A 25,441-nucleotide genomic window follows, 5' to 3' on the forward strand; every position below is an offset into this window, starting at 1 on the left:
CAAACCCTTGACAGCTCTTGAGGATAACAAACAGCGAGCTGTTACAACAGGCCATCGGTTCACCACTACTGTCCTAGATCAATCATGGTTATTATGGCTTGAGTCTGGGTCTCCCCAAAGCCTCATGTGGTCACAGGCAAGGGTTGTTCAGAACGGCTGGATCTAGAGTGTGCGATGCGCTGGGATTAAGTGCATGACGCTTGGATCAAGGGTGTGCAGTTACTAAATTAGTCCACTGATCAGTTTGGCATAGTTCCTTGTATGGATAATGGCACGTAGCCTGGATACAACCCAAGAGACCCGAAGAGGGCTGTTCTGCTTACTCATGGCTTCTTCATTATTTTGCTGTTTTGCTGACTTCTGCCCTCCATGAACTGTTTCTCCTCCGCAAGGCCTTTCTTCCAGGCCATCCTGCCTTGCAGCCAGTCAACCACGAACTGAAACTTCTACAAACCTCTACCATAAACCTTTCCTCTTTTAATTTTGGATTTCAGGTATTTTGGCTCAGCAACAAGAAAAATAACCAAGACAACAGTCCAATAGCTCTAAACAGAAATGTCCAGAAACAAACATATGTTTCAAATTGTTAAACTGTTCTGAGTAGAGAGACAAAATCTCACACAGTCACACATGGCCTCACTTGGGACCTGATTCATTCATTCTTTGTCCAAACAGCCACAAGCTATATGCTACCCGTCCACCAGGCACTCAGAAGACTTAGTCCCCAGAGGGACTGTTGCTGTATCTTGTGCTTGTGTTTGAGCAACCTATGCTTCACTTACTAAAGGCTCCGAGGTAAAGATCAGATATGCTCAAGACAAGCAGTAGAGTGCAGCCCTTAGGATCAGCTCACACATCCACAGAACTGGGATTCTCCCCCCAGCCTTGGTGTTAATATTCTAAATCTCTAAGCATCACACTCTGCTTCTTTCAGCTTGGTACAGCAATTAGGCACAGAAGCTTCCGTGTCCGGTGTTTCTAACACTGGAAATGATGTCAAAGGCAAATCAAAATGGTAAAAATCTCACTGGCACTCACTGACTTTAAAATTGATGACTATTTTAGAGGAAATAGTTGGCTACATTTTTCATTTTTGTTATAAAACAGTCTACTTATACAAATGGATTTATGTGCACATATTTAATCATATAGGTTAGATATAATCATTAACAATATCATGAACAACCAAGTAGTAATCAACATAGGAAATAAAATACTAATTCTTAAATAGATAACCTCCTAGAGCCATTCTGAATGTTTGTCCCATAATTCTTTCTGCACTCCAAATACACACAATGTAACCAAAAAATGGAACATTAAGAGATGAAAAAAAAAAAAAAAAAAAAAAAAAAAAAAACGTATCTTGCCTTTTGAAAATGTCTATGTAAAAAATATTGGTATTCTTTTTTGTCATACATGTACTGTAAAACCCACTGTTGCCCAGCCTGGCAGATCATGCCTCTAGTCCCAGTACTCTGAGGTAGCTGAGATAGGAGGATCACAAATCCAAGTTTATCCTGGGCAATTTAGCTACTTAGTGAGACCTTGTCTGTCATGGTTTGTGTCTGGATGTCCCCCCAAAGCCTCATGAAGTCATGGGGGAGGTTTTTCAGAGACAGCTGAATCTAGAGTTTGTTACTGATTAATTGTATAGTCCTGGAACTAAGGGTATCAGTGCTACACTTGCCCTAGGGCAGGTAGCCTGCATATGCTATGAGGGAGGAAAAAAGGCTTGCTCCTCGGCTTTGCTCTAGTTGCTATTTGTATCTTCTGTTGCCATGAATGTTGCTCCTCTGCATTGCAACCTGCCTTGGAGCCAGCTGATTATGGACTGAAATCTCCACAAACTGTGAGCTAAATAAACTTTTCCTTCTTTCCTTTGGGGCACCAGGTATTTTTTCTCAGCAGTTAGAAAAAGTAAACAAGACATTGTGTCAAAACAAAAATATAAAAAAGGGCTGGGGTTATAGCTCAGTTGGAAGGCCTGTGTTCAATCCCTAGTTAGTACTTAAAATGTACAAATACTCTGTGGTTTTCTTTTTAGTTTTTAAACTCTGTACAAATGGTATCCTGATTTGTATAAATGGCATCAGTCAATTGTACATTTCACTCAGCATTGCTTGAGTCATTTATCCCTATTTGTGCTTATATAAAGTTTTTTTTGATAATTTTATGTGGATATACAATGTGAACAAACTGAAGTATGAAAATGTCTTTTACTGCTTGTTTTTTTTTTTTTTTTTTTTTTTAATTTTCAGTTCGTTCTGCACTCAAGAGCAATGCCGCTGTGTGTCATGAGCATATCTTCTGATATGAATCGAGCTAAGGTCTCTCTACAGTACTAACAGAGAAAACATTACTTGGAAGAATGATGTGTCCACCTTTTCCTTCGCTTAGAATGCCAACTTGCTCTGGGGGATAATTACACAGATTCACAAACACAATGTATAAGAAAACCAAAAAGCCTGACATTATTTTTTCCTTACCAACATTTGTTACATTGTCTTTTTTAACAGGCACAAAACATACTTTAATCATCTTCCCGTTAACCCTCTTTTCATCTAGTTTCACATTTTGCAAGGATCAAATGTATTTCTGATATTATTCTTGTCTGTTCTCTTGATTTCTTACCCCACAACCAGTCAGATAACAAATCCTATCCATTCTATGTTCAAAATATTCCCGGGGTCCAATCTCTTTTGCTCATTCTGCTGCACACCTGGGGTTCGCATCACCATCTTGATAGATCTGGAATCATCACAGCACATTCTCCACCATTACTACTGGGTCTAAATTCCCTCTTCCTCCTGGATTATAAACAGTAGCCCTCTTCCTGGCCTCCTTGGTTGCAATTTTGCCTCATATGCAAAAGAATATCTTCAACTCTGCAGCCAGATAAATATTTTCAAACTCTTTACTCATTTTTCTCCTCAGAATACTACACTGGGCCTCTGATCTCTCTTGGGTTTGCCCGATGCCCTGGAATCTCAGCCTCATCCACTACACCATCCCCTTACCCCATTTACCTACGTTCCTGGCTTCCTTGTTTCTTGTATAGCAGACCAGATCTGCCTCCCAAATATGCAGTGGCCTTTCCCTGTGTCTGGAAATTTATGATCTAACACCCCAGAACTGCCCATGGCTCCCTTTCAATTCTTCCTCCATCTATTCATCTAAAAAAATCTTCTCAGTGAAGCTTTTCCTGACTACTGTCTTTAAGGCCACCATCCTGCTCCTGTTCCCTCTCACTGTTTATGAGGGTAGCAATTTTTGGCTAGCTTTGGAGTGTATCTCTCATTTTTAGAGCACAGTAGTACAATAAATAATAATTACAGTGCTAAGAGCTACTCATAATGCTCGTTACTCTAGCTACTAATAAACAGATGATACAAAATCAGCTTAATTCTCTCAAAACCAATGTAGAGGGAAACTTCCTGTTTTGGTGATGGAGAGAGAAAAATAGGAAGCGGGAAGGCATCGCAGGACGATTATCTATAACATCGGGGAGCAGTGAAGGGAGCAAAGTAATTTGGAAAGTTTTATTCTTAAAAACTGGCTGGACATTTCGGTCCAGCAAAGGGTCCAGCAAGGAGAGCCTGTGACCCCTCCTTCCTGAGCTGACAGAAGTTCAAAGCCTCCCCATGAATGCCCGGGAGGTTACTGCGCCACAAGGTTTTGTCAGCGCAGCACTGACCCATCCTTGGCGACCAGGTCGCCCCTGTCCACTGACCAGCATCCACGTGGTGCAAACAGAGCAGAATCATCTTTTATCGAACAAGAAAAACCCCAACTTTCTCATGGATAATCAAAGGGTAGCCAAGTTCCAAACAGCACCAAGAGCGTGTGTATTTTAGAAAAGAAAAACAAAACAAACAAACAAAACAAATCGAGTGGAAGGGAATCCAGCGCACTGGAGCAGCCGAAGGGCGCCCAGAGCTGCGTACCTTGCCCTTGAGCGGCCAGCTCTTTCCAGCGCTCCTTGTTCTGCTGAATGATGTCCATCAGGTTGTTCTTGAAGCTTTTGAGGTCCACGGCGGCCAGCGAGTAGTCCGGGGAGTAGCTCCCGTCGCTCACCGAGCCCTTCATGTTCGATCGTCGCATGGAATCGGCGATGTGCAGCCCCACGATGGTGGCTGAGCTAAGGGGCAGGACCCAAGGAGCCAAAAGACACCAAGATCAATCACCAAGGGCTCCACAGCTCGACGCAACCGGACAGAGGCGGCTCGGGCCAGGTCTGAGCTCGCAGAGGCCGCTGCTCCCCTCCCCGGCCTCCCGCCCCCTCGCACACTTTTGCACTCCAGGAACTTTTCCACCTCCACGTATTTAAACAGTGGACATCAGCTCCAAGCGTCAAAGGCAGATGCAACGCAACAAAGCGCCACTAGGTGGCAGTACTACCTAATAATTCTTGCAAGAATTCCCCACCTCGCTGTAAAAATAAGGGCGAGGCGCTAAGTGTAAGGTTGTTAATCATAACAGACATGAAAAGTGATCAAAAGGATGAAAGGTCATACCTGCTTGCCCCATAGTTAGGACTGTCGGCTTTGGAGGCTTCCTCTATAAGAGGAATAACAATTTTCTCTGTTGAGTCTGTCAGAAGAGAAAATGTTGGCTCTACTATGAAATCAATGAAACCTAAAAAAGAAATGCAAAAATACAAACAAAAAGCTAAATGGAAGTGTTACAATTTCCTGAATCCTAATGTCATAATGATTAAGGGCTACTAGCACGTCCCTGGGGTAGCAAATACGGACTAGAACATTGGTTCTGCTTACCCTTTAACATTTCAATCCAATAACAGCATTTTTAGAGACCGTTTAAGTGATGCAAAAGATGTTAAGCTGTGGCAGTGGGACATTTTACTCTGTCACCTTAAGTATGCTGGCTTTTCTATTCCGTGTTCAGTCTTATAAACTATTGCTAACAATCAACTGATCCAATGAAAGGAATGCATTTCCTCTCTCAATGAGAAGGACCATCATCCTTTTAGGAAAGTTTTTATTTGGTTGAATTTTATTATTGCTCAAAAAATAAATCAAATCTAAGCTCCAAAGCAGCTAAATAGTTGTAGTCATTCTCAGGCCACAGGAAGGTGACCAGTGATCTCTGCTAGTGTGTCAGTATTTCAAACTGTTGTTATTTTGTGCAGGTAAAGCAGTAGTTTGCCGTTTGTGGGTATGTGATGCCAAATCAGCATCCCTGGAGATAGCATGAATCCCTCCACTTTGGGAGGACAGGACTGAAAGACTTTTATACTTACAGTACTTATCAAGATAGGAAATGACACCTAGAGAGCAGGGCATGGTCCCCTGGGAGCTTTTGTCACACAGTGTCGAGAAGATAGAGGACTACACACCAGCTATGTCTGAGCTCTGTGTGTATCTCAGCACCCTCTGCTCCAAGGGGCAGGCAAGCGCTTCAGATCGGGATGTGTCACCTTCTACCAGTACCGTGTGACTACAGGAGAGGAATGGCGGGGTGCTTTGGGGCCATAATCCCTGGGAAGTATCCACATGTGAAAGTGACCCATACAGACTCTTAAACAAGCAGCATTTCAAGAACTGGACTCAGTAAAGCCAGGCACATTTCTACTTAACAATAAGACTTCGATTGATAACTTTAGATTAAAGCAGTGTGAACTGTCCACCCAGGATGTTACTTTGAGTTTTGCAAGTGGTTTCAATACCAGGGATATGTAGATGGTCCACTAACAGACGTGGCAGCAATTAAATCATAGCCACAAAGCCTCGGGATGTTGATTCCTTCCCCAGATGGCCAGGTGAGGTTCTCAGCCTGCCTGCACGCACTCACCCTTTCTAAACACCAACAGACTCCTAGGCTGTGGTCTCTAGATAAATAGCTGCTGGAAGCTGGCTAGGAGGGAGATGTTGGAGCGAGAGGCTCTCCCATCACCCTGCGGCTTTGTGGTGGGAGCTACTGCAGTACTTGAGGTGAAGGAGTAACTCTACGTTCATTGATCATGTAGTTCAGTAATGAAGGTGCTACTTCAGGGAACAGCTTTTACAAATATGTCAACCTGCAGTGTGGCAGTCAGGCTCTAATAATGACTTGGAGTTGAAGTTCCCAGCACAGATACAGATGAGAATGAATGTGGCTGGAAGCAAGATCATGCTGTTGGCTTATCTATCTGTATCCCACGAACTACTTTTCCAAAAGAATAAGAGCTTATATGTTAAGAATACTATGGAAATTTACCAATGACAGTATAGGAATACTAATAAGCTCATTGAATTGTGTTGCATTAAAGGTTCAAATTAAATGATCAGCAACAAAATAAAAAATATAGTTCTTTGCACAAGAAAGTCCTTTGCTTTGCAAAAGAAAATTATAACCAGAGGACCAATATCACCAACTAAGCTTGCTTTGTTGAATGTGTTTTGTAAAATTATCTCAATAATCATTATTGAGCAATATCTAGGTCAGTCTAAGGACAAAATTTATTAAGGAATAAAGGGAGGCTTGGCTGGAAGCCTCTGAGCAGCATGTTGTACACATCTGGAAACAGACAAGGCCACACCCACCTCCCTGGAACACCCGTCCTTGACATTACCTATCTGTGACTGGGCCACCATCGTTGAATTCCGATCACAAAGCGGGGAAAATGGGAGCCCCAGTTCCGCTTCTTTATCTCCCTAGGGAAGGAAGAGCACATTAGCACTGGCAGAAGAAAGCTACGATAATGAGCCCCCAGACACAAAAATTTAAAAGCTGCATCTTCCATCTCTTAATTTATATAATTTACACATTAAATGTGAAACTTAAATTTTATATTAAAATTAATAAAATTTAATAGAATTTTAAATAACATTTTATTTTAAATTATAAACATATATTATATATGTATCTTAAAGTCCAAGTTCTCTAACTTTTCTTGGATGGTCTTTTGAAATCCTTCAGGTGGGAAAAATGAACATTTTTATCACTGGTCACCTTTGCTTTGTTATTATATTATTATATTATTATTTGCTTTGTTGCTATAACCCCTTGATTACAAAAAGACAAACATTTGCTCTTTGGAATTTTCTAGCTATCATAATTATTTTAGCGTATTCTTTGGCATTTGACAGTGTAGTGGACGGGTTTTACTGCTCCTATTTTTATGCTAATTATATCAACAAAGCTTCAGAATCAAGATTTTGTGACTAGCTGATTTTTTCAAAGCAAATGCGCATGACAATTTTGAAGTATCTTTCTATCACTGTCTTACTATATCTCTCATGAGACCTAATGAAGAATGTTTTCCACATTCATACATTCTGCTTGCATACTTTTAGTGCATTCTTCTCAGACAAAGCTGAAATGTCAATTGTGTATTCTTGTCTAACGTAGATTACTTGAGCACCCATGTTAAAGAGTTCCATTCATGTTTGCATTTAACATCATGAAAAATAATTATGTCTTAATTTCCTAAAATATAGGAGGTTGCTCTTAGCAAACTTTTATTCTCATGGGCTAGCAAATATTGATTCTTTCTTTGTTCACAAGATGATGCGCCCATGCGAGAAAGAGGAGGGCACCTCCATGACCCTGTTGGTTCCAAATGTCTGGCTATTGTATAGATGAGTCCAGCAAATTAATTTAATTATGGGCTGAATTAATTAATTAATTAATTATGGGCTGAATACCTTCGCGAGGTAACCACCTTGTATCAGGCCGTAACTTAAGAAACAACGCCTGGCTAGCACGTCTAGCTCCCTAGCAGTCTGTTTCCTGTAACAAGCTTACCCCAGTCTTTACAACATCCTGTCAATAGGCCGCTTCGAATTTTTTGGGAAAATGTAAACATGATCACCAAAGAAGTAGGCAAAGTAGTTATAAATAGGGATGTCTTACTACATCATGACTTAGAAAAACAGGGAATAAGAATTCCTGTGACCTCTGCAAGCAATTCCCTAATTAATAATATCAGGATCACTTAGAATTAATATTTACACCCAGCTTCAGGGCAGAGGAGGAGAATTATTAATGCCATTAGCCTTGGAGCCATAAGAGACAGCTACATCACTTAGGCCCTGCAGATGTTCTCTCTTACTGCAGACAGGTCCCAGTCTTTGCAGAACCAGTTTTGACCATGATTTGTATTCTTGGTGTGCACATTTGGATATAAGGTAGTGTCTCCTCACAGGATTATCCTGGGGTTATCTGCGGTAATCTACGTTAAGCTTCGCGATACACTGAGCTAATGAGAATCAGCGTAACAGCAACAACGTGCAGCTGTGTACATTAAAGGTGTATTATGACACCCAATGCACATGTAGGAAGGCTTTCAACCACAGCAAAAGAGGCATTTGTACTAAATTAGCACGCAATAAAAAGGCAATGGCTTTTTCTTCCCTCCCTTTGTTTTTCTAGCAAGGAATCAACATGACAGGAATTCTACTCTTGAAACTTAATTTGTCAGCAGCATGAGAGAAAGCATGAGGTGAATTCAGGCTGACTCTGGTGGCTCCAATAATTTCATTTATTAAATGCAAACAATAAAGTCCAGGAATCAATACCATGTGCAGACTGCTACCAGGATGGAACAGAAAGACCCCACCTTCTCCCCAGGAGTCAGCGCCATTCTCAGACTGGGGGTAGAGGGGAAAAGGCCACACCAGAAAGCAAGGCCAGTCTGGCAACCAGCACCATGAACAGGTCGCTGCCTGACTGGAACAGACAGAACCCAGCCCCTTCTGGGCAAGCGGGCTGGCAAACCAGAAGTACTAATGCCTCCCCGCACCATTCCCCGCTGTAAGTGACAGGCTTATCCAGAGAAACGCAGCCTGTGCTGATAGCTGTGGAGGTGAAATGCCATTGGATGCCTGGGTGCTTTGGTGCTTCACCAACACTGCAGGTCTAGGGCCAGGGGTCTGACCATGGGTTGAGAGGATAGTGGTACCCAGTGTGATATCCAGATGGAATCTCCTTTTAAGGGTCGCAGCCATTGTTGATTCCGTGTCATTTCCACTGTTTTGTTGGGTTGGGTTTTATTCTCTTTTATTTTGTTTGATTATGTCAGATCCAATAACAGGAGCAGCTATTTCAAAGATAGCAAGATACATTATAGTAATTTTGGATTTACCATTGTCTTGTTTCATTGCATTCATTGTTTTGTTTTTATTGTTCCTATTCTATTCTGTTCTATTTGATTTTTACTATGTCCGAAGTTATCTGCAGCTATTTTGAAGATATCAAAAGGCATTATGATAACTATTATTGATTTCGTAATGTTTTGAAGTCCTGTATCTTTCACGCTGGTTTCTTTTGATTGGTTTTATTGTTTTACACTCTTCAAAATTAAAAAAATCTTTAAAAAATGCAGACAATAACTGCTTTTATTGATCAGGGTGCTATCGTTATTTTAAGGACACAAACTTAGCAGTGTGTTTTGACACTGTACAATCCTTTGGTAGACACAAAAATGATAATATAGGCCTTAAGCAGACACTGTGATGATTCACTCTTTGTGAACTAAAGCTCACAGACTGTTAGATGATCATGCGTTCCATGTGTAACTTTGGCATCTGACAGTTATGTTGACAGAGCAAATTCCCTGTACCTGAAATGGGGTGAATTCATGCTCTATTTGTTCCAACATCTTTCATTTAATTTAGAATATCAAATTCTCACTGCTAAAGTGCATTGAGTGCTAAGTGCATGAATTATTCAATTTCTTTATAAATATTTCAAAGTGTTATTTATTCTTTACCATGAATAAAGGCCATGAGTGCAGGGCTCCTAGGGGGCCCTATAGATCACAGAGGGACCGGAAACTCACTGGGACGAGAGGATATGAAGACAGGTAAAGTTTCTCTGATTATAAATTTGACCAACTTTACAGTTTTCCTTATTCTAATCTTGCATAGGGAATATTTGCTTTCTATCAAGATAAAATCAAGGGCAAGAGATCAGGCACTGTATTTGACAACTCATTTCTATTTTTCTTGGAGGTTGTGTTATCATTTGGGGGTTAGGGTGCTGCTTTCAAAACAAACATGAAATTCAGGTAATTAATAAGTGCCGCTCAGCACAGCCTCCTGGCATGGCCTTGTGCCCTAGGACATGTTTGCTGGCCAGGAGGCCTCAGAAGTAACCCTGGCAAGGAAGAACCAGAGCCAGCTGGGCGCACACAACACGGAGGTTACACCTGTCTCAGCAATTCTCAGGGAGACCGTTGAGGTCTCTTCTTTGAAAGGCCATGACCAAGAGCGAGTAATTGTTTTTATGCTTTCCTAACTGTAGAAAAAAGCCTGTGACGGCCATCAACAAGCTGTCACATTCAGTAAGGAAACAGCTCTTCTTTTTTCTTTTTTTTTCACATCTCAGAAACCAAGACAATTTCTATAGTTTTAAAGATAAGAAGGAGAGGGTGAAGCAGAGAAATCTTGAGGTGCTTCTTGCATAATCTACATTCCGGTGGGAGAAGCAGTAACAGCATCATTTGGGAAGCCTCGGACCACAGGCGCAGGGCTGTGAGACGGCTGAGGGCAGAGTCTGCAGACCACAGGGCTGCAGGGGGTTTAACCAGGCAGGGGAGCACACAGGAGCTTTGCCCGCTTTGAACAACTCATTGGAGGAATTTATCCAAGATTAGAATGTCCCTTCACTCCTAAAAATGGGCTTTATAAATTCTCAGGAAGCCACCAACCCCGATTAAAAAATCTAATGATTATGGCACCTTCCGCATGGTGTAACTGTGTTTCGTGGGTACTGTACACAGCTATACAGTGTTACAGCTCCTTTGTGTAACTGATATTAATGATACATTTAGGCCTTTTGAAAATAGAATCTTTGAAATTTACATTTTAAATTATATATTGGCTTGTAACTATAGTTCTTTGTATTTATATAATTTCGAAGGCTGCAGTTATATATTTTTGATACCAGATCATTAATTGAGAATGGATTAAATATGTTTTTATTACTCTAAGAAAGGACACTTATTTTGAAATAACATACTTTATATTACTTCTAGTAATATTCAAGAAAATAGAGGAATTTGACTGTATTTTATTCAAGGTAAAATCACCTTTTGGACTTTTCCTTCCAAATGACTCTCCCAATTAATTCTCTTTTCTTGGAATAAGCTTTTGTGTTTATTAATACAGGTAGTTTTAGCCCAAATATAGATTTTTCTCTTCATGTGTCACAAGACAACTAGCTGAATAAAGGAACAATGCATTCCGTTATCAGGCTCCCAGCATAAGATATGAAGACATTTTAACATAATTAACTTTTTATAAGAATTTAATTATGTTAGCTTCGAATCATGCCTATCAAATGTGTTTTCAAAAGACAGTACGAAGCAAAGTCTTCCTTTGTTAGTGGTTATTCTTTGGTCTGGCCTCTCCATCTCTGGCCCTCCTCTCCTGTCGATCTAGTTGAATGGACATGTCCACACCCACTGTGGGAGAGGACGGAGGCAACTAGGTGCATCTGTTGAAAGCTCAAAGGGAGGTCACTGTCTGTGTTAAGGACTATCACAAGCTCTCTGTGAAAATGTGTGGGACATGAAGCTTTCCTTCTCCTTGGCCACCAGTGGCTTATTCAAGAGTCAGAAATCAGTGTTTCTCAGATCTGCAAGTTCTGGCTGCAATTCTGGTCTCCTCAGGCTGCAGCTTCCCTGGCTTTAGAGTCTGAATATAAAGTAGTTATACCAAGGATGGCAGAGTATTGATGAAGTTCTAAAAAATAATCCCTGTAGCTGAGTCTACATTGGTTTGTCCTCCAGTAATATCCTGTGTTATAAACATTTCTAGTGTTTACTTCATCTTACAAGTTGGAAAAGTGAAATTGGCAGACAAATTAATAAGAAATTGATTCAGAAGTCAACACACCTCAAAAGTGCTCTGCATTTTTCTGAAGTAATAATTCACACACACACACACACACACACACACACACACACACACACACACTGGCTTAACTTTCATCATTACTCTTAGAAGTTCTAAAAACCAGCTGTGTCTTTTGAGTACTTATTCTGATCTTTTGAATTTATATTCAGTCTCTAGTTTTGTTCAGAATCTATTGAAGGAATTCCAAGTCTAGTGCTATATATTCTGCAGAGAGAGGGAAAAGAAGCTTAATTGGCAGCTTTTTGAGTCTCATGATTATCTTGGGAAGGCTTTCAAAATTGAAATTTTGTTTTTTGATAGTTATTTATTGCTGGAATTTAAAGCATCTGGACAAAGAATTCTTTCAAGTTTAGTTCTAAGAAATTAACAAAGGAAACGTTTCACAGTCAAAAGTGTTTCTCTGGTAACTTGTAAAATGTAAAACTTTGTAGGAAAGGCCATAAATCCCACCACTTCTTTCCCATGTATATCATGGTTTGTTTTGTATAAAACTACAGAGCCCTCTTATATTCCTTCTATCACTTGGGTCTTCACAAGCATGGGTAGGTAGATGTGTGGGGTAGAAAGGACATAGGTAAGGAGGTGATACACAGATTAGGGGGAGATTCACCCCCAACAATGCATCAGATATTGAAAGGTAGAACTTACATTTCTCCTGAAGTCAAATCCAGTTATAATCTATTTTGTACTTCTGGGATCTTCTGTTTAACCAATATACATAAAATACTTTAACAAGACGGGACGAGGCATACAGCTCAGTAGTAGTGGTGGAACACTTCTCAAGCATGCACGGAAACCTAGGTTCAATTCCCATCATTGTAAAAACAAGAAATACAAAATGTTTGCATGCGTATGCACTGCAGATGAGGACTGTTAGGATTTCTGGAGAGACCTCTTTTGATTTGCCTCAAAATATCTAGCTCAGCAAGGGTATCACAAGACATAGTATTTAAACTCTTAATGCATTCTGAAAGAAGGTAGGGATATATTTGCAAATTGCTTTATAAAAAGTTCTGTTTCCATGGTCTGAATTGAAAAACCACAGTTGTCTTGGTTAAATGCATAGCAAGAAGGTATCTATCAATACCGTGGGTTTGACAGTGGTAGTTTGACAGATGGTTGCGTGTGGATGAACAAAAATGAGAAAACACATGCAAGAATCATTGTAGCTGGGCCAATTTCTAGGACATCTGTGTAGATACACAGATTCAAATTAATAGCATATGCCAGATACTTTCAGAGCAATGCATCCTTCATTGCTATATTAAACTCCAAAAAGTTAAAACGTGTAGTTTGGTTAAGAATAAGTAAAGTTAATTTTGGTTAAGAATAAGTAGATGTACTATGAGATTTTTAAGTTAATCTAAGTATTGTGCAGAGTAACTTGTTTCATTTGAAAAACATATTTGTTGGCAATACAAACTCAATTATTTTGACCTTAACCTCTACATTTTGGTTTGCTCTATCTGAAAAGAATTTAAAAGTCACTGGTTTTGAAAAATTCAGAAAGTAAGAAATGATATTCATGACAAGATTCCATTGCTTAAAGCTCAAGACAAAATTATGCAAAATGAAATTATGATGATCTGAGAGTATTTTTCATTTGGAAGAAATAAAAGCAATGCTAGCAATAACAGCTTGATTCATCTATCATCACATACATGCTTCACTTTCTTTTGAGCTGTGTTTCACCTTAAGGTCACCTAGGCAGAGAATGTCCATTTCTTGACATTTTGAAATCACATACATGCTTGTCAGGTCTATTAAGACTCTGGTTAAAAAGCAAGCAAAAACATAAACCTGAAAAAATTTCCAAGAATCATAGCATTACACCTGTTACAAGATGTAATTTTAATGTTGAATGTGTGTTTCTCTCTTAATAATTAGATACTGAGTCACAGTTCACCATGTAGCCTTAGGGAACAATTTTGCTCTACCCTAAGTTTCAGATACCAAGAATCACTGCATCCTTGAAGCTTCACTTATATCGAATAACTTTCTGGAATACTCAAGATATAGTAATGACCTTCAAAAGTAGAATCTTAATTTCATTGAATTCATTACTCTGTCAGGTATTCTTTGCTTTGAAATCAGTAAAACAAAGCAATGATATGGCTGTGATTATACTTGAAGATCTAATGGTAATTTTCAAAATCTATCATATTTATCAGAAATTAAAAATGTTCTATTTATGCTTTTAAAAACTTAGCCATTTTTGAGGTAACATCATTCTGATTTTTTTTAAATTGAGGAAAAACGTGTACAAATTTGCAGTTTATAATCACAAGCACTCTTTGTAAGACTTATCAAGACATAGACTATGCCTTCTAGAAAGTTCACTTTAACATCTCCCAAAAAATCTTACCCCATGTAGGTGCCCATTGTTATGATTTCTATCACCAAGAAAACCTTGCCAGTTTTTGAACTTCATAAGAATGGAATAATTTGCAATTTTGATATTCCTTATTATTTGTAGCCTATGTTTCATTGTCCCATCATACTTTGCTGTATGACTATACCATAATTTATTTATCCACTGATATTTTCTGATGGCTATTTGGAGTGTTCCTTGCATTTGACTAGTACAAGTAACTGTCATTATTACTCCTATAAGACATTTGATGGACATACATACTCGTTTATCTGGGTTATACACCTAGGCATGGAATGCTGGGGTTAAGGAACATTAAATGTAACTTTGTAGATATTTTGAGTCAGTTGTTTTCCAGAATGGTGACTTATATTTTGATCAGCAATGTATGATATTTCTAGTCTTTCCATATCCTTGGTAACACATATCCGCAGTCTTCCTAATTCTAGTCTTTCTTGGAGAGATGTAGTGGTCTCTTATTATCATTCTCATTTGCAATTCCTTGATAAAGAATCATAGCGAGCATACTCACATGTGCTTTTAACCCATTCATGAATTTTCTTTTATGAACACTGGCCGTGTTATCTTTTTTATTTTTATGAGTTGTTTATCCAAACAGGACATAGTTCTTGGATATATCTGTAGTACTACAAATATTTTCTCTGTTTTTGATTTATTTTTTCTTAATGGTATATTGGAAAAACAAAAGTTTTGCAATTTGTTGTTGTCCACTGGCTAGTTTTCCTCTTTTATAAGTAATATTTTTTTGCCTTTTCTGAGAAACATTTACCTTCCCCAATAAAAGAGATATTCTTGTGTATTCGTCTGAGTCACATTTTTACGATCTATATTAAGCCCACAGTCCACCTGTCTGTCTTGCAGTGTGTGTGTGTGTGTGTGTGTGTGTGTGTGTGTGTGTGTGTGTGTGTAAAAAGCTGGTAGAGGATACATTTCTGTTTCTTTCTTTTTTTTTTTTTTTTTTTGTCTTTTTCCTTTTCATTGGTACCAGGGATTGAACTCACGACTGCTTGCTTGCAAGGCAGGTGCTTACGCCGCTGAGCCAAATCCCCAGCCCCCCATTTCTGTTTCTTCCTGAACATTTAATAATTATTATTCTACTTCCATTTATGGACTCTTCCCACTTTTTTGTTTTGGTGCCTTCAAAGCAAATCACAGAAATGCATGTACATAGATATTTCCACAATTGCCATTCTACTCTACTGATCTATTTGCTGATCTTTAACTCAGTATCATGCTACCTTGGTTACCGTAGCTTTGTACATACTCATATAGTAAGAAAATATAGCTCTCCCACTTTCTCAGTCTTCTTCAAAATTGTTTTAGCTAATTTGAATTCTTACATTTTTGTCTAGATTATAGCTATGAAGAAGCCTATGATAATTTTTTTTAAGAGTAAAAAAATTCACTGGAGTAAATAAATGGGAATAGACTACTCCTGAGACACAGGAGGGGCCCAGCGGGTTGCCCTATGACAGTTTGTGATATGTCAAGGGTGTTAACCGATTGAGGAAGAACTGACATTTTAGCAACATTGAGTATTTCAGCCCATTATCACAGGCTGTCTCCCATTTATATGAGTCTTTAATCTTCTTCCAACAGTATTTTGTGGCCTTCTACCTAGAGGTTTTGCATGCCCTTAATTAAATATATTCTAGCAGATTTTATTAATTTATGCTAGCATAAATAATGTTTTTTTATTTCAGTTTTAAGCTGTTTGCTGCCAGCATACAGAAATACAGCTGCACATCGACTCTGTCAAGCTTATTTGCTAGTTCTAGTATCTTTTAAAAAATTTCTCAAAGTATTATGTTTCTGCAAATAAGGATAGCTTTATTTGTGCAATCCTTTCATGATTTCCTTCTAGCTCTTACTTCAGTGGTTACAGTTTCAAATGAAATACTGACTAGAAGTGGCTGCCTTAGATACACTGATCTTGGTATATGAGTGCTCCATATTTCACCACAAAGTACGTTATCCGCAGTCCCTTTTCCAAGCTGTAAAAAGTTTTCCAGTTCTATTTTGCTGAGAGTTCTTATAACTCTCAGTGTGCTAAATTATGTTAAATGTATTCTGTGCATCTACTGAGATGACACAATTTTTCCTTTTAATATGATGAAACATTTTAATTAAATTTTGAATATTTATATTCAAATCATGATATGTGTTCTTTTACTATATTGCTAGATTTGATTTGTTAATATTTTAAGGTTTTTCACATCTACTTTCATGACATATAGTGTGTAATTTTCTTTACTTGAAAAGACTTTGTCAGGGATTATGCTGCAAAATTTCCCTTTTGCTCTATGTAAAAAAATTATATAAGACTGGCATTACTTATTCTTACAATGTTTGAGAGAATTATCGTATCTTAAAAGAGCAGTGGGAACTGAAGTCAGAAATAAGAGGTGGAGTCATTCGAGCCTGGAAGTCTCTTTGTGGGAAGAGTTGCATTAAAAACTCAATTAAAAATAGTTATATGAATATTCAGGTAATTTGATAATTTTTTCTGGTGTCTGTTAAGGTAATTTATCTTTTAAAGAATTTGACAATGTTAACCACCTTGTCAATTTTATCAGCATACATTGTATCTAATATTTTCTATCCTTTTGATATATATACAATTTATAATGATGTTCTTCTTCCATTCACAGTTTTCTCTTTCTTTGATATTGCAAGTCATTTCAGTACTTTTTCAGAGAATCAGATGCTGTCTTTATTAACTTTGTCTATTTTTACTCTATTTCACTGATTTTTGCCCTTATATTTATGACTTCTATCAACTCACTGTGGTTCAGTATCCTTAACTTCACCTAGCTTTTTAAGGTAGAAACACAGATAATTTGATTTTATGTGTTTGTTCTTTTGTAATAAGGAAAATATTTGAAGCTATAAAATTACCTTTGAGCATTGCTTTAGTTGCATGTAACAAACTTTCCTGCAATCATTCGATGTAAAAAAAATCTTTCCTTAGGTTGACAAAAATAATTTTCTCTGACTTCATGTGTGTGTTTTTTCATCTCTAAAATTAAAGATTATTCTTAGAGATTCTTAATATCCCTTTACATGTACCGTTTTTTCTTACTGATTGGTTGAGTACCTAAAACTATAATTATTAATTGACTATGGCAAGTGGTTGCCTATCAAGTTTGATACACTTTAACATCTAGTGTAATTTAAGTGCATTAAAGTATCCAAATATTCTTCAAAACTAATTTTATTATGAAGGTATTGAATTTGGTGTTGCTACTCTGTAACTTTCTCTGAGACTATACAACGCTTTTGAAAGGGAATCATATCCATCAACAGTGGCAGATGGAAACCACAGTTATCAAAATATAGAAATGTATTTAGCACTTACATCTCCAGGGTGACTATAAATTCAACAGATAACATTCTAAATAAGGAACCATATTGAGAAATGAAATAAGCTAAAAATACACACAACAAAGAGCTTCATTAAAGAGGCAAATTGTATAAGAAAGAATTTAGTATGTTCTTGTCTCTTTTTCCTGGCACAAAACTTCAGGAAGCACATGAAATTTCCTGCATGACAGTACTCTTTGATAGACCCTCCACACTAGCCTCAGGATGGGGGCTTCTCACCAGGAAAGTCAACTCTCTGAGTAGAGGTTTGGGCTTGGATCAGTCTGACCTCCTAGGAGAAGAGGAAGACTGGTATTTGAGTTGAGTCACAAAGAACATCATTTAATCAGTGAGGTCCATTTAATGAAGCCCTGATAAATATTCCACACGCAGAAGCTGTGGGCACCTCCCTAAATGTACTGACAATCCAGGGACAGGACACTCCTGACTTCACCTGCAGAAGGCATGGGGCTTCCCTATTTGGATCGTCCCAGGTCTTCTCCTAAGTATCATTTGTACTACCAACTACTGGGTTCAAAATCAATACCCACTTGTTATTAAATTTATAATAAGACTATAAGGTTAACACTTTTCCTGTTTCTTTGGTTTGCATAGAAATGATCAAATGTGGGGTCAGTTGTAAGAATCTCCATATCTGTAATTGGTGGGTTTGCTAAATCAATCTGGCAAGAGACTGGGTCTTTTCCATTTGGAATTCGATGCTGGCTTTGAGTGGTTAGTGCCACATTTGTGTTATGGTTCCCCAACCAGAGTGCAGGGATGACGGGCAGAGCAGGGATGCTAGAAGGGGAAACCATGAAAACAGTTGCAGCCGAGAACACTGGCCATTCACTAGCTCCTCGTTTGTTTTCTAACAGTACTTTTTATTGTTTATGTTGTTGTTTTAGTTAAGCACATGTCCACCCAGCTAAAACTGATTCCTTATGCAACTCTGTGGCAAATGGACTAAATTCTCAACAGTTGATGTACACAGGAGTGTCAACTACTCTGCCCTTGCCCTTTACATCATGAAAGCCACTTCCTGGCTCTGCTCTGACCGCTTAACGGCAGGCAATGATTCTAACTCCTTTCTTTTCTTTTCTTTTCTTTTCTTTTCTTTTCTTTTCTTTTCTTTTCTTTTCTTTTCTTTCTTTCTTCCTTTCTTTCTTTCTTTTTCTTTTTTTTCTTTCTTTCTTTCTTTTTTTCTTTCTTTCTCTCTCTCTCTCTCTCTTTCTTTCTTTTTTCTTTCTTTCTTTCCTTTCTTTCTTCCCTAATGTCTAAGGACCAAGATGTGGCTCTCTTTAAAAGACACATTACATTGCATAGGTTTATTTAATATGAATAAATATTAAAGATGAATAATAATAAATATTAAAGATGAATAATAAATAATAAAGATGAATAAATTCTTCCAAAACCGCCACAAGTACATTGTGCTCAGTGGATAGCAGTGAATCATAAGCTTTGGATCCTGTAAAGAAAGGGTGTACATCATTATACTCGGCCAAAAGCATCTGCACAGTGTGTAAGAGGCACCTGTAGGAAAAACTCCTCCATGAGAGCCGTGGTCCACCGGTAGTGCAGCCTCCAGGACTTGGCTGGGTGGCTGATGTCTGCTGCATGGAGAATCAGGGACATGGTCTTGGCTCTGTCAATCCTGTCAAAGCAAGAACATGTCTAGATTATCAGGACAAAGTAACTGATCTGTCTTTGGTTAATCCAAGCCCAAAGAACTTTACAAGGACAAAAGAAAATCACTTACCCTTCAGGCTGCTGCAAACTGTTCCTTATATTTTTAATCTGCTGGAAGTGACCAGACATATCTGTAGATAATACCATCTCAATCACCAAGTTCCGAAGATCCCTGCAGAGGCATCCAATGGAGAAAGGTCACATTTGGCCCTTACGGGTCTGGATTGGAACATTTCTCTAACTACCTCTAATTACATTGTATTTTTCCTAATGGATATGAACACAGAAGGTACTAGTTTGTAGATGTAAAAGTGCTCATGGAAATTTAACACTATTTTTGCCTTCGACCGTGATGGATGTAAGAAGTTTCTAGGAGAGTAATCTGTGAATAATGCTGTTTTATATTCTCCTCAAGAACAGGTATTTTCTCATCTTACCCCATAACCCTTCTTCCCAGTTTGTAATTTCTACATCTTATTTTTCTATCTGAAAGTAACCTTGACCAGAGACACTATTCTAAATGCATTTTAAAAGTCTTTTTTTTTTAATTTAGTGCATGTTCTGTTCATTTTGGGAAATTGATGATTGCTTTGGGTGAAAACTATGTTGCTCAATGAGGCTCCAGAGCGTTTAGATGCAAATGGTCAGCAAAACCAATAGCCTGAAGGTCTCTGGAAGAGGATGGCACGGATTCTCAAGGTCTCCTTCACTTCTTCCTTACTTTGCATCTTTTAAATAAAATTACTATTCATAAGACCAATACTACTGATCGAGGGTTCATTCAGTTCAGGCACTAACCTACAACCATGCTGTAGTGGCTTTTTCTGTACATTAAAAGGCTGATCCTCACAACAACCTTATTTCCGTTGTTCGTTTTCTATTAGCTGGTTCTAAATACTCTGGAATTCTTGCATTCTCTTGAATGGATTCACACTGTCCTGATATGCTTGATGTTATAGCATATGAAGTTACACACAAATAATTCAAGGAAAGAGGCACTCTGGCGACTACTATTATGTTAGATTATCTGGTGATGAAACACAGTGATGCTTGAATGGTTCGGTTCTGCCCTGCGTTGTTCTGTTACAATGTCCTCTCTTATCTCAATCTCCCCCCTTTTTAAAATTAATCTATTTTCTCTCACTTTTTTTAATTAAGGGAAAACTAAATTAAAAATAGTGGGACATATTATAGTAACTTTCTTGGTTTTCTATTAACCTGATTTGAACCCCAGTATTGCTCTCCCCATCTTGTTCTGTCTGATTATTCTATATTCTATTTTGTTTGATAGTATCGAGTTTGAGGGTATAGGCAACCACTTTGAAGGCAATAAGATATACTATGACGCCCATTATGGTTTGACTATTATCTTTTTTTTTGAAGTCTTGCAAGGTCTTCAGTGTAGGTTTTATTGGTCTTATTCTGTACTGTTTTGATCAATTCTACAACTCAATTTAAAAATAGCAAGAGGCACAATGGTCAACCACTTTTGATCACCTGGTATTCTATTTTTGTATCATATGCTATGCCCACCCTTCTGTTCTAACTGACTCTGTTTTGCTTAGTCACATTTGGTTTTATTCTCTTCAAAACAAGTAATAAGAACCATGGGAGTAATAAAACCCAAAATGTCTAATTGTTATTGTAAAAAAGAGAGGAAAGGAAGGTGGACTAAGGGATATAACCACAAGTACGTTCGAGTGTGTAGGATGGAAAACCATATTACTGAGCTTTTGTTGGATCATTGAACAAAACTGTCTCCAATTTCACTGTATGAATGTCCACTTTATAAGCTTTAATTTTGTAATTTGGACAGCTATTCCTGGGAAGATAATATGTGACCTATTAACTAGTGATTTCTTACTGTATATTTTTTTCTTGAAATATTGTATTATTTGTACCCTTTTACTGCTTTGTTTTTTTATGTCCTTTCTTTTTTTCTCTTTAAATAAAAAAAAAAAACAACCTTATTTCCTGCCACAGAAAACAGAGTTGTTGGCTTATCACCAGCCCTAGTACACAGTGAAGGTAAATTTCAATCTAAGAGTTTCCACTCCCATAGCTGGCACCTGGATGACTCTATCATGTCAACCTCCCATCCCACTGTAACTACCCCACAGAACCCAGATACTGAAGTGATTGACGATTTTTTGTTTCAGCTTTTGGGACCTTATAGAGGCATGGGCACTACTGAAATTTTCAATCAATACATTAAATACAGTGACTATACCAATAAGCCTATGCATGAATAACTCATTCTCACATTAAGGAAAAAGCAAATCATTCCAGCCAAAGCTGACATTAATTACAATTAATTCATTGTTAATTCAGTAGCAATAGGTAAAATGTTACTCACACAGGAGACCATCCTTTATTTTCTCTCTGCAATGTGGCTAAATCAAGTGTGCAGTAAACCTGAATCATGATCTCATGTCAAAGATAATTTACCTAAAAGCAGTATAATCAGATGATTTTTAAAAAAAGTATTACAGTTTGTTGTTGAAAATTGTGGGTATTCAGATTCAATCTGACTTTTAGAGCCATGAGAAATCAAATTCTTCTATAATTATAATATTAGGTACCTTGCTTAGAATGCTTGACTCAACTATTAAGGCAAATAAAGCTATTAAATATAGTGAATCAAATTATTTTCAATTATATTTTGTCTCTGAAATTATAAGATCCACACTAAAATAGCAACTGAAAAAAATATTGTTAACTAGGAAAATGAGATTCTAATTTTGAAAAATCTGTACCTAATATACTGTACTTTGTGCATAAGTGATCAACAAATGTCACATAAAATATCAATAAAGTAGACAAAATAGTACACAAGGGAAATATTGATTATGATCATTTTCTTGCCAAACTTTTTACATTAGTGCCTTTAAGTTAGGAAATAGATATGCACGCAGAAAATCTGCAAGTCTTTAAGATATTCATGTTTTAATTGTCAGTAAAATATTATCAAGATTTTAGACACAAATAGATCTTTTGTGAATTTTAGAGAAATGTTGACTATTAAATTCTAAAATCCATTAATTCCATAATTCATATGATATGCATAGTATTTGTTAAACAATGTTGTAAAAATATTCAAGTAGGATGACAGAAGTTACAAAAAATAAATTTACAGTAATAAATTATTAGAGTAACACATTAAAGATGGTAAAAAAAGCAAGAAATAAAATCACACTGAAATATCAAGAAATTCAGCTATGGGAGAGAAAAAAACGTTAATTCAAAAGAATAACAACGAAGTTAACATTAAAAGTATTACCTCTGACAATGAGAATGACTGGTGAGAAATAAATAATCTACATGTAAATAATCACTCTCCGACCTTGGGTAATATAGCTGGGCTTTGTCAGCTTCTACCTTATCTTGTCTGGTCCCCATGTAGCCTGGCAGTAGCACTTTAAGTGCTTTTACAGTTAAACCCTGACCTTCCCAGGGTGGAAATCCTCTTCAGAGCAAATGAAAGGTCCTAACTGTATCCTAAAGCAAGCATCCCTTCCCCTGTTCACAGCGTTTTCTACAGCTGCAAAGTGAGCCCGTATTTCAGAAACTGCCCTTTAAAAACCAGGAGGTAATAGAAATTTGAAAATGCAACCACAGGATGAAAGGTTGCTTTGAACTGATTTTACTTCTTTTTTTTTTAATTTTTAAAAGGTATTTCTTGATTCCATGTTGCTTTTCTTTTCACATTTCTTTTTAACTTGCTGGTGAATAAAAATAAAAACAAAACTTTTGATATAGATATTTGAGTAGGCATCTTTGCCACGTCACTTGCTACAAGACCTTTGTTAAAGATAAACACAAAGTTTTTTTTTAAAGCAAAACACAGACTATTAGAGACATCCTTACATTGAAAAGATTTTATGTTTATGATTCTTATTTAATTGGGCATCCTTTGCAGTTTTTTTTTTTAAATGACAACCACAGGCTGAAAAGAAAAGAGTTATGTGGAGTAGGACTAGATCAGTAGCGTGTTATTTTTCCCTACATAGCAATTAGCATCACCAGACCACGTAATTTTTTAAGCAGATCCTCAGAGAAACATACAAGATTTCCCTGCACACTTGGGCCACTTTAGTATATTTGTGAAGTTTTGTACAAAATACTTGCAGTTTTTTTTTTCTTGTAAGCTTCATCTCACATATGGAAGAATAATACATGATGCTAAAATTTTGAATTTATGTAAGACCACATATTGGCATACTCTGGTACAAATTGACACACTGCAGACAGTATAATTTTGTATTGTACTTATTGTGTGCTTGTGGTTTTGTACTTGTGTACATATGCTGACTTGACCTGAAAACATTTCAGACCCATTGCACACAGCCTGCTCCTGAACAAAGGCTTCTAGATACTAATCCTTACAGAGCTATTTAGCCAACAATAATGAAGCTTGTAATATGGCCAAGGCATGGCATTTCATCTGTTTTCTTTGCTTTAAATCACTGAATTGATCCTTTTTCTAAAATTAAATTTCCCTTAGGTTTCCTCTGAAACTCACCTCCAGTCATCTTTAGATAAATTTATCAAGATGTTCATTTCTTCTTCTTGCATAAGGCGGTAAGCAGCGCTCACGTGGTGATTCTCAAGGACGGAGCGATCGTTGTACAGAATGGCAACATCTGATCTAAGAATGAAAGACAAAATTCCCACACAGCATTTGGTTAGTCTTTGTGAGAATAAAAGATACTCAAATGTCAAGTCGTTTCACCAGCAAAAACCTTATAAATGAACATTTAAACTATGGAAGTGGTTTCTTTTATAAATGCTTATTTTTAAATTTTACATGGACCTTATGTTTTAGAGCAAGTTTAGGTTCAGAGCAAAATTGCAGATTGGACACAAATTTTCTGTACACTTTCTGCCCCCACACATGCATAACCACCCCGGTTTTCAACATCTCCCAGGGAAAGATACGTTTGATACAGTTGATGAACCTAACTCACACAACGTTACCACTTGATGGCCAGGGTTCCCTCCTGGGCTGAACACCTTTGGGTTTGAATAAACTGTATAATGACGTTGGGGACCATGGTGGTATCACATACAGCAGTTTCACTCTCCTGAAACACCTCTGTGCTCAGCCTGTTGGTCTTTTTTGCCTCCAGAACCTGGTTAACAACTGATCTTTTCATTGCTATGTGGTTTGGACTATCTAATCTGTTGTGATTTCAGATTGGGTCTTTTCACTTACTAATATGCATTTAAGTTTCCTCTGTGTTTTTATAGGTCTTGACAGCTCACCTCCCATGAACACGGATTAATGTTTGATTGCCAGGTTTTAGCACAGTTTATCCATCCATTCACTTCTGGAGGGAAATTTTGGTCGCTTCTCAGTTTTGACAATTATGAACAAAGCTGCTGTAAACATCTGTGTGGATGTAAGTTTTCAACTTGTTTAGGTAAATGCCCAGAATGTACTTCCAGGATCATCTGGTAAGAGCAGATTCAGTCATGTAAGGAACTGTGAAGATGTCATTCAATGTGGTAATTTTGCATCTCAACACATTCTCATCAGCACCTGGTCTGGTGTTCTGGACTCTTTGGCCATTTCCAGAGAGACACAGTGGCATCTCCTCTCAAGTCTGCAGCATAGAGCATCTTTAATAGGCCTCTATGCTAAACCTAGATCATTTTTGCTGAGATGCTTAACAAAATCTTTGGTTCTCACTTTCGCTGGGCTATTTTCTTATTGCTGAATCCTAAATATTCTTTCTACATTTCGATATGGCCAGTTGCTAGATATATTCTCGGCAAATATTTTGTACCAGTTTGGACTATATTTTCATTCTCTTAACAGTGTCTTTGGTAGGTCCTGAAGTTTTTATTTCAATGAAATCTAGCTTCTTCTTTCATTAATTGTACCTTTGGTGCTGTATTTAGAGTCATTTCTGGTCCCAAGGTCATTACATTTTCTCTTAGGTGATCTTCTAGGAATTTTATAGTTCTGTGTTTTATGTTTAGGCCTGTGATCAGTTTCTTTTGTGTGTGTGTGGTGTTTGGGATCAAAACATCTGTGATGAATACAAGTTAACTTTGCGAAGTCTGTAAGGTCTGTGTCTGGCATATTTTGTGATGCTGTAATAGAATACTAGAGAATAAGTACTTTGTT

At 37.6% G+C, this 25,441-nt stretch overlaps 1 protein-coding gene across 9 annotated transcripts in view; it reads right to left on the reverse strand.

The window, feature by feature from the left end:
- Nucleotides 1-25,441, reverse strand: part of Pde1a (phosphodiesterase 1A) — a 305,759-nt gene that overhangs the window by 20,699 nt on the left and 259,619 nt on the right. For all 9 annotated transcript variants that reach the window (XM_023561017.2, XM_023561013.2, XM_013142459.3 and 6 more), the window contains 6 exons: nucleotides 23,831-23,956; nucleotides 19,379-19,480; nucleotides 19,153-19,273; nucleotides 6,572-6,653; nucleotides 4,515-4,635; nucleotides 3,945-4,138 (listed from right to left, as the gene is read on the reverse strand). In XM_023561017.2, the coding sequence (XP_023416785.2) occupies nucleotides 3,945-4,138; nucleotides 4,515-4,635; nucleotides 6,572-6,653; nucleotides 19,153-19,273; nucleotides 19,379-19,480; nucleotides 23,831-23,956 (746 nt within the window). The remainder of the gene's footprint in view (nucleotides 1-3,944; nucleotides 4,139-4,514; nucleotides 4,636-6,571; nucleotides 6,654-19,152; nucleotides 19,274-19,378; nucleotides 19,481-23,830; nucleotides 23,957-25,441) is intronic.

The sequence above is a fragment of the Cavia porcellus genome, unplaced genomic scaffold (assembly GCF_034190915.1).
Source record: "Cavia porcellus strain 051 isolate PalLab524CR breed Dunkin Hartley unplaced genomic scaffold, mCavPor4.1 scaffold_12, whole genome shotgun sequence".
NCBI lineage: Eukaryota > Metazoa > Chordata > Mammalia > Rodentia > Caviidae > Cavia > Cavia porcellus.